At 34.3% G+C, this 9,691-nt stretch overlaps 1 protein-coding gene across 1 annotated transcript; it reads left to right on the forward strand.

Moving 5' to 3' along the window:
• Nucleotides 1-248: 248 nt before the first annotated feature.
• On the forward strand, nt 249-6,887 carry HELRODRAFT_182471 (hypothetical protein; the record flags this gene model as incomplete). The annotated part of the gene is made up of 8 exons (XM_009032737.1): nt 249-360; nt 3,236-3,262; nt 4,677-4,802; nt 5,322-5,446; nt 5,661-5,809; nt 5,915-6,036; nt 6,638-6,641; nt 6,737-6,887. 8 exons carry the CDS (start codon nt 249-251, stop codon nt 6,885-6,887), a joined length of 816 nt encoding a protein of 271 aa, XP_009030985.1.
• Between the last annotated feature and the right edge of the window lie 2,804 nt (nt 6,888-9,691).

Below are 9,691 nucleotides of genomic sequence, written 5' to 3' on the forward strand. Positions count from 1 at the left end.
TGCCAAAAATGGTGTTGGAATTTTTGTCAGAGAACTGCTAGCCCAAGAAGTACTGGATATTAGAAGAATTAATTCACGTCTTATGTGGATCAAGCTTCGCATAGAAAAGCAAACAATGATTATTTTTTCTGCATACGCACCACAGACAGGCGAATCAGAAGAGATGAAAAATGACTTCTGGACTGCATTCTCTGACACCATCTCAACAATACCAAAATCTGAAACAATCCTGATTGGAGGCGATCTCAATGGCCACGTTGGAGAGAAAACAGATGGTTTTGACAACGTACATGGCGGTTTTGGCTATAGAAACCGGAATGAAGATGGCAACCGCATCCTTGAGTTTGCTGAAAGTCACAGGTTTTGTTTACTGAACACATATTTTAGAAAGAGGTTGGAACATCTCATAACATACAAAAGTGGACCATCAGCCACGCAAATTGATTTCTTCGCTGTCAAGCAACAACACCGAAGGCTATTCAAAAACGTCAAAGTTATACCTGGCGAATCATCTGTCGCCCAACATAGACTCCTTGTGGCAGACCTGGTTGTCGAACTGTCAAAACATAAGTCTAAACCAATGCCTCGGAGAATCAAAACGTGGAAGCTGATAAGCAATATTCATCGAGAAAAATTTCAACAGATCGTCGCAACACAGTTAGACCACCAATCGCAAGCCAGTACAGATTGGAGTACATACAAAACCGTTTTGATGAACGCTGCAACTACGGTTTGTGGGAAAACTGGTACAAAACGTCAGCATGAACGTGACACTTGGTGGTGGAATGACAGTGTACAAAATGCAATAGCTGAAAAGAAAGTTGCATACAAGTAATGGCAAAAATCAAAGTCTGTTGATGACCATAAAATTTTCCATGAGAAGAACAACTATGCAAGACGTCAAGTTGCACTGGCTCGGACAGATCAGTGCAGAGAGTGGCTCACTAAAAGTAAAGGTGAACAAATGAAATCTCTGTATCATATAGCAAAACAAGCAAAGCGTACGAAAAAAGACATAGTTGGTGCCTCATGTATAAAAAATGACAAAAATGAGATGGTTCTTGAACGAGATGAGATCAAGCTACAGTGGAGAGAATACTTCAACCGTCTGTTAAACGAAACAAATCCAATCAATGTTAACTTTGACGCTCCACCCATTGAAGGTCCGATTCCAGACATCATTGTAGAGGAACTTACAGAAGCTCTGAAAGCTATGAAGGATGGAAAGGCAGCAGGGCCCTCGGGACTCACAAATGACATTATCAAAGCATCTGGTACTGCAGGTATCCAAACGTTACTACAACTTTGCCGTGAAATCTGGAGAAATTGCTCAATGCCGACTGAATGGAACTATAGCATGACAGTCCCTCTATACAAAGGCAAAGGTGATCCATTGAACTGTTCCTCATATCGGGGTATACGTCTGTTAGAACACTCCCTGAAAATTGTTGAAAAAATCATCGAGAGAAGATTAACGTCGTGCATCACAATCGGAAATTATCAATTTGGTTTCCTAGCGGGGAAATCAACAATTGATGCAATTCACATCCTTCGGCAACTGCAAGAGAAGTAACTCGCAAAGCATCAACAGCTATCACACATTTTTGTAGACCTTGAAAAAGCATTTGATCGAGTTCCCCGTGAAGCAGTCAGATGGAGTCTACGTCGACAATTCATTCCAGAATATCTTGTTAGACTTGTGATGGAAATGTATACGAATACTAAGACTCTTGCCAGCACAACGGTTGGAAACACAGATGCATTTGACATCGGCATTGGAGTTCACCAAGGCTCGATTCTCAGTCCACTGTTATTTATAACTGTGATGGAAGAAATCACAAAACCGATACGCACTGGTGACATTTGGAATCTAGTATATGCTGATGATATCGTTTTAACAGCCACGTCTGAGCAGAATGCAGCACAGATGTTTGAAGATTGGAACACCAGACTCGCCGATCATGGATTCAAAGTCAACATCAGCAAAACCAAAGCAATGAACACTAGTGAACCCATCCAATTCACAGCTACTGGACGATGGCCCTGTTCAGTTTGTAAAGCTGGTGTAGGTAACAATTCAATCAAGTGTCAGCAGTGTAACCAGTGGTGTCACAAACGTTGTTCAAAAATAATTGGTTCTTTATCTAAAGTGTCCAATTTTGTTTGTTCTGCTTGCATCAATCCACAACAACAAATTCGAAATAGCACTGCTTTTGAAGCCATTAAAATAGAGAAAGTCACATCGTTTCAATATCTAGGGGATGTTCTGGATTGTACTGGAACGGCTGAAGCTGCCGTCCGAGCACGCATACGTGCAGCCTGGAATAAATGGCATCTCCTTGCCTCTATATTGATGCGGCGTGACATCCCACTACCACTACGATCAAGACTTTATAAATCTGTGATACGTCCGGTCTTGTTATATGGTGCAGAAACATGGCCAATGACAACCAAACTGGAACAACAACTTCAACGAACCGACATGAAAATGATCCGATGGATGCAACGAATTAGTCTGAAGGACCACATCAAATCTACCAAAATCCTGCGTCGTGCTGGTTTAGATGATATAAAGGACGAATGCCGGCAACACCGTCTGCGGTGGTTTGGTCATGTCAAACGAAGTGGAAACAGTGCCATAACTTCTCTTGCAGATGTTGAAGTACCTGGCACACGTCCCAAAGGCCGTCCAAAGAAGTCCTGGTCGCAAACAATCGAGCAAGACATGAAAGCTCTAAATTTAAATGAAATGGATACAACTGATCGTCTAATTCGGCGCAAAAAGTTGATGGCAAAGAAAACAACGTCCTACCTCGGGAAACCGGGTCTCTGGACGCAAAACGAAGATTGATTGACTTTGTAAATTACCTATCTCTAAAACTTAGAATAATTCATTAGGTGATATAAACTCTTAAGCTAATGATTTAAAGGCTTAAAAATTAAAGATTTAAAAATTATTCCAGAATAAAATTTCGGATAATTCTTGCTTAAATAATAATAATTAGTTTGAAAAATTTTTCAGCTTTCTATTTGTAATTCATTGCCCATAACACCAGTTGTTAAAATCATTAAATGATCTGATTTACAAACTTGCCGTGGGTATTTTTCATTTTTATCCACAATATATTTCCTAATTAAAATTTATGACTTCTTGAATAATATAATTTTTTCTGTAAAATGAATTTTAAAAGATAAAATTTATTTTCATTGAAGTTGCCCACTGATAAACATCTAGAAATCCCTGTTTATGTGGCCAAAGAAAGTTAGTATAAACATTGAATAACTAATTAATTAAATAAATAAATAAACATTTGCATTAATTGCTGACATCCCATGTTTATATGTGAAGTAATGACAGGTGTTTATTATTTCAGTGAAATACTTACAAAGCTGATTTACGAATTAGCTGACTGTTATTCAAGTTAAGTGACTCTTAACATGGCACAAGATGCTCTACATATACACATGCTCATATTACTTCCTGGACTGTTAAACATGTTGCTTGTTACTGAATGTGACGACAAAGACGATGATTACTGTTGTTGTTATGATTTAGATTGTAACGAAAGATGGCAATTAAGAAAATTTCATTAAAGGCCAAAATAAATTGATGTCCATACTATAATTGCTTTGCTGATATTAACAATCATAAACGATGAGAACGATTGATTAAATACGCCATTTGGTTTGATGCTGATCAAGATTAGATTGACCATTTTAAAAATGACCATCTCAAGCTGTTGTGATAATCTGCACTTCACGAGATCGTTATATTTTTCTAGATTATGCATTTTCAGAAATACTTAATATAACAAGTTTATTGCTTAGCCATTCGACTAACCGTTTAACGAGTCTGAGTCTGAAGTTCTCGATGGGGAGTGTTTTAAAAATTGTCAAGTTGATGGTCTTTTTTGCTATTTCTTTTTGTTCCCGTTTAGTTGGAGTGATTTTTAGAATTCCTGCATTTCCCCCTAGATCCGCCTTTGCAACAACCTCTCCAAAAAAAATTCCTGACTATGGCCATGGGCGGAGCAGTTTGATTTATAAATAAGAACCTCCTCTAAATTTTTGATTTTATTTTGTCGCTATAAAAATTTTGCATTACCTCGAAAATAGTTCTTAAAATATTGTTGTAACCAATGATGCTCGTAACTATCAACACCAACGTTATAACTTCAAAGATCTTTATATTTCCGACACCAGTGTTGTAGCTTCCAACGATCGTTTAGTTATCGTTATTCCGTAGGTTCAAGTTTTCCGATAGATGAACACAACTTCTTCAAGCGCAAACTTTGTTGAACGTTAATGCCAGCACTAATAGAAACACTAAACCAATCCAAGTAGCTACATAAATCACATTTACGACTTTGCTTCAAACCTCGTTGGAAACATCTCTAAAAACCTCTATCCACAAATTCTTGCATAGTCTCTACAGTAGATTTTTAGCATAGATTCGATATCTCTTTACAGTCCTCTATGGTTTACAATCCAAATATTACAAATATAGCAAAGATAACAATAATTAGGATAACAAATGATATAGCGCAATTTGATCATTTCGGCGGTTATAACACCATGTTTGTTGTGTTTATTAATTAGATAAAAATTGATAAAAGCAATAAGCTGAGGCCATGCCTATAAAATTAACGTCACATTCATAAATTTGTCATGAAAAGATTTAAGTGAAAGCTTACCATCGGATCTGAGAAGTCTTCGAACTTCTGACTTGATAGATGTCCAGATGTTGTCAAACAAGCTGGAAGAAGTCAGTATAAACGATGCTGATCCCTCTCAACAGACTGGTTAGTTATTTTTTGTTGCTGCAGAGATTCCATTCGTGTTTAATAATTTGAAATCATTATTTGAAGTTCATAATAACACAAATGCATCAGCTAATGACATTTCAAGCCTTTCAAAATAATTGCGTTCCTTCACGTTTATACGCGCCTATAATTGAGTAACTAGATTTTTTTTTCAAAAAATCAAACTGATTCGGCATCATTTTTATTTTGAATAATTATTTTCAAAACATTTTTGTGTAATTTGATCACTCATCGAACGACGAACCTGCCTTTTTCCAACAAATCTAATGTGAATAACATTTTGAGGATAAAACTAGATTATAAAAATATGTCATTGATCTTTATTTACAATAGTTTTAATATTTTGATTAAATTGCTATTCATTTATATTTTTCATTTACGTTTCTTACTTCAAATAATTTTCTTTCACAATAGTTGAAATGCTTTTGTTTGTGTATGTGTGTCTGTGTATTGTGACTTAATTCTTTCTAACTGATGAAAATTTTACATTTTGACAAGGTGACTACGTCGAAACAACGGTCCAGATTAATTTGATATTCGTAGGCATACCCACTACTTTGATGGTTGACATCAGGTCATACTCGGCTGGATTGTTGATCAACAGCAGTAAATACAATCCACAAGTTTGTGATCAATTTGCTTATTAAATTTAATGTTTAAAATTTGCATTTAAAAAACGAATTGGACATGATTTTTAAATTTAGTTTTAAAAGGCGTTGTGGCCTTAGTGTTTTTTTCATCTTTCATCGAAATTCATATGCATGTGTGCATTTCTGAAGTCATCCGTAGTTTGAACAATCAAATTTCCTATTTTTCGTAATTAAACTTGCACTACAGAATGAAAACGGGAACTTGTGGGTAATAACTGATCATTTAGACGTCCGCCTGCGAGGACTGCTTGATGATATCTTCTCACATGGCATATATCTCCAACATTCAAATAGCAAGTGGATTGTCCACAATATAAATGAGTATGTTCAAGTGCGGTATTTATGATTGTTATAACTTTTCCAAGTCTCTGTTTTGGTTGTAAAAGTCATTACTTTTTATTTTATCACGTTAAAAAAGTAAAATTTTTTGGTTTATTTTAGTCATCCAGTTTGTATAAACGGCGAGTTTAAAGATCCAAATAGTTATGTGGAGTTCACAGACCGAGTTGTTGTCCAGGATGAAGGTCCTTGGATGTCTATTGAAATTATTTTACCCAACAACGGTAAGCATGTTATATAATATAAATAGAAAAATCGTAATCTTTTTGTTACATTACTAATTTTAAGTTCTTTTTGATGTTAATGTTTTAAACAATGTCATCGTCGTCAATGTAAATGTCTCGAAATTTTATTTTTTCAATTTTATAATTTAGTTTTATTAACGACAGATGGCGGATCCTATTTGTGACATCCAGAATTTGAAAAATCAAGACATACCAAATTTTGATGACTTGAGTTTCTCAATTTAGTCGGTCACTTTATATAGAGAATTAGAATAATTTGTGTTGCACTTGAACGCTGTGGTTTTAGAGAACCTTGTTGATTTTATGAAATGCTCGACATTCTTTTTTTTTACGTTCTGGACACAAGGTTGATGACATTTCAGGCTGACATTTGAAATATTTTATGTTCATTTTTTATCAATAAACATAATAACTCGGTGGTTTGTTAAAATTTGCAATAAACAGTAAACAATCACCTCTTGATTGGGAAATGTTTTTGGCAGAAATGGTTGAAAAAAGTTATCAAAGTAACTAAATTTTGTGTAGTGATCGGTATTGAGTAAATTAAACAATAAAAAATTTGAACGATAAATTTTTATAGAAAGGTCTACAAACAATGACGGAATGAACACCAATTAACATATCACTGAGACCAGCCTTTGATAGACTCAACAACCTGATTCTTATTCGTCAAACTCAGCAAAAACAAACAGTTGCTATCAAGAGGCGGTCTAATCTGCAGTCCAAGATTCAAACAAGAACCGCTATTAGTTGGTGCTCGTGACGTCGCTGAGATGGTGGCACATAGCGCGACAGACTGCCAGAAACGTCTTTTAAAATTCGTCCTGTGAGGTGACGACCATGAGTCCAGTTGCCCCTAATAACAGAGAATGTAATGTCAGTAGAGTACACAACAGGCGAGCTGTTCAGCAGGTAGCAGTGGCGGATCTAACGCTTAGCAGACTGAGCAGCTGCTAGGGGCCCCGGACGGCCAGGAGGCCCCGTGTACAATTTTATCCCTCAAAAAATACTTCAAATAAATTTTCCAGTATAATGAAATTTCAAAATTTGAAAAAAATCATAAAATTTTAAATAATATTTGTTATTAATGGAAAGGGGGCCCCGTAAAAAAATTATTTTATAAAAATAACTGAAATAAATATTGAAATATAATGAAATTATTAAAAAATTCTTTCAATTACTATGCTGAATTCAACGTTAATAAGCGTTTGCAAACATTAGCAGTTTACAGTAATATGTTTGAAAACAATCTGTCATTCGTTTCGTTAGCCACCGTGATATTTCTTCCCTACTTTTCTGTCTTTAATATCGTATCGTTGTTTTGTTGTTGAAAGCGCGTGTTTTTATTTTTTTAAAAAGTATTGTGGTCAAATAATTAAAACGTTATTTAGTTGTCTGTTTTTTTCTTTTATTTCAAGTACCTAAGTGGTAAACATTTTTATTTACTTTTGATATAAATTCATTAAATGAATTTCATTTTAATTAATTACAAATGGCTTTTATAATTAATTGAATTGTTTCAATATTAAAATTCAAACTTGGCAGATAGATGCTATTAAAACGTAATTATATAATAAAAACGACTTCTTTCATAGTACAAAAATGAAAAGACATCAAAGTGGAGCGGAAAAAAATCTTAAAAATCCAGGAATTTGTTGAAAGTCAGAAAAATGCATTTCATAAATATTTGTTAGTAAATAGCGATATCGAGTTACCTGTGCCATCAACATCTTCTTTTGAACCTTGTCACAGACGAATAAGTGTTGAAAAAAGGGAAGAAGAAGGAGAAAGTGAACATCAGGTTGATGAAAAAAAAATAGTGAGATAACAGAAGACAGAGAAAATCCAGATAAATTGTATAATAAGAAAAATGAAGAAATTAATGATATAGCCTTATGGCCAGCCAGTTTGTCTGATTCATTTATTGACTATATTTTAAAAAATAAACCCTAAAATATAGGAAATATAGAAAACTTAAAATCGGTGTTTAAAGTAAAAGATGATGTTTACTACAGCAGAGGGCTCTCTAATGATCATTTTTATAGAAAAAAATCAAACGGAGTTTTGGAAAAAAGAACATGGCTGGTATTTTCCGAAACTAGCAAGTGCGTTTATTGTTACCCTTGCAAACTTTTCTCCAAGAAAAAGTCCAAATTAATAACTGGTTTTGAAAATTGGAGATCAATAACAGTTTTTTTTATCAGACCATGAAATTTCAAAAGAACACATGTCATCTATGTGCACTCTGTACAAAAGATCAACTGCTTTGAGCAGAGTTGATGCTCAGCTTTTGCAGGAAAGAGAAAAAGAAGAGTATTATTGGAGAGAAGTTTTAAAAAGGATTGTTTCAACAATACAGTTATTAAGCCGCTTAGGATTAGGATTTCGCGGTCATGATGAAAGTAAAAATTTCAATTGAAAAGGAAATTATTTGACCTGTTTGGAATATTTAAGTGAATATGATGAATTTTTAAAATTACATTTACAAAAATATGCAAACCAAGGACGGGATCATGCAAGTTATTTATCTTATCATATTTGTGACATATTTGTAGGCCTCATTGGCAATCAAGTAAGGGCTGAAATAATTGAAGAAATTAAATCGGCAACTTATTACAGTATAATTATTGACTCCACTCCTGATATTGCTCATGTTGACCAACTTACTTTTGTGATAAGATATGTTTCTTTTTCTGGTAAGATAAAGGAACGATTTTTAGGGTTCGTTTCTATTGATAAGCACAAATCTTCATACTTGGAAAAAGAAGTTTTAGAAACTTTAATGAAACTGTCGAGGTCAATCTTTTGACAACGCTTCGAACATGTCAGGAAAGTACTCAGGTTTACAAGCACGTATTAAAGAACATAGTCCGAGTGCGGTTTTTATTCTTTGTGCTAACCATTCATTGAATTTAGTTGGAAATTTTGCTGCTGAGAGCTGTAACACCGCGGTTCAATATTTCATGTTTGTGCAAAAGTTATTTACATTTTTTACATCATCAACTCATCGCTGGAAAATGCTGAACAACAAAATAGATGTTGATCAGTCTCTCTCGTTAAAAAGGGTATCAGATAAAAGATGGTCAGCAAGAGCTGATGCTGTTTTAGCTTTAAAACTGAAATATACAATAATAAAAGAAACGTTAACTGACCTATGCAATGAACAGGATGAAAAACCTATCACTATGGTTGAAGCAACATCACTACTTAAAAAAATGAGTAAATACGAAACCGCTCTTGTGACTGTTATTTGGAATTGTATCCTGCAAAGAAAAAATTCTACCAGCCAGTAAGTCACTGCAATCAATAGAATGTGAATTATTTAAAGGATCAATGCTACTTAAATCATTAGACAGTTTTATTGAGAATTTCAGAAATGATTATGAAAAAGTTATGACAGAAGCAACCGATTTATCAGGATAACAATCTTTTAGTGAGGAAGATGAAGTAACTTTTAACAGAAGAAAAAGAAATGCGTTTTTTGATGAAAATAAAGAAGAGTATAAATTTACAACTAGAGATAATTTTAAAATCAATACATTTAAAACACAATTGCTACAAAGAGTTCAAAAATATGAGGTTGTTTTGGAACATTTTCGTATATTTCTTGATTGGAATTTGTCAGAAGAAAGAA

This window comes from Helobdella robusta (assembly GCF_000326865.2).
Source record: "Helobdella robusta unplaced genomic scaffold HELROscaffold_87, whole genome shotgun sequence".
In the NCBI taxonomy this organism is placed as follows: Eukaryota; Metazoa; Annelida; class Clitellata; order Rhynchobdellida; family Glossiphoniidae; genus Helobdella; species Helobdella robusta.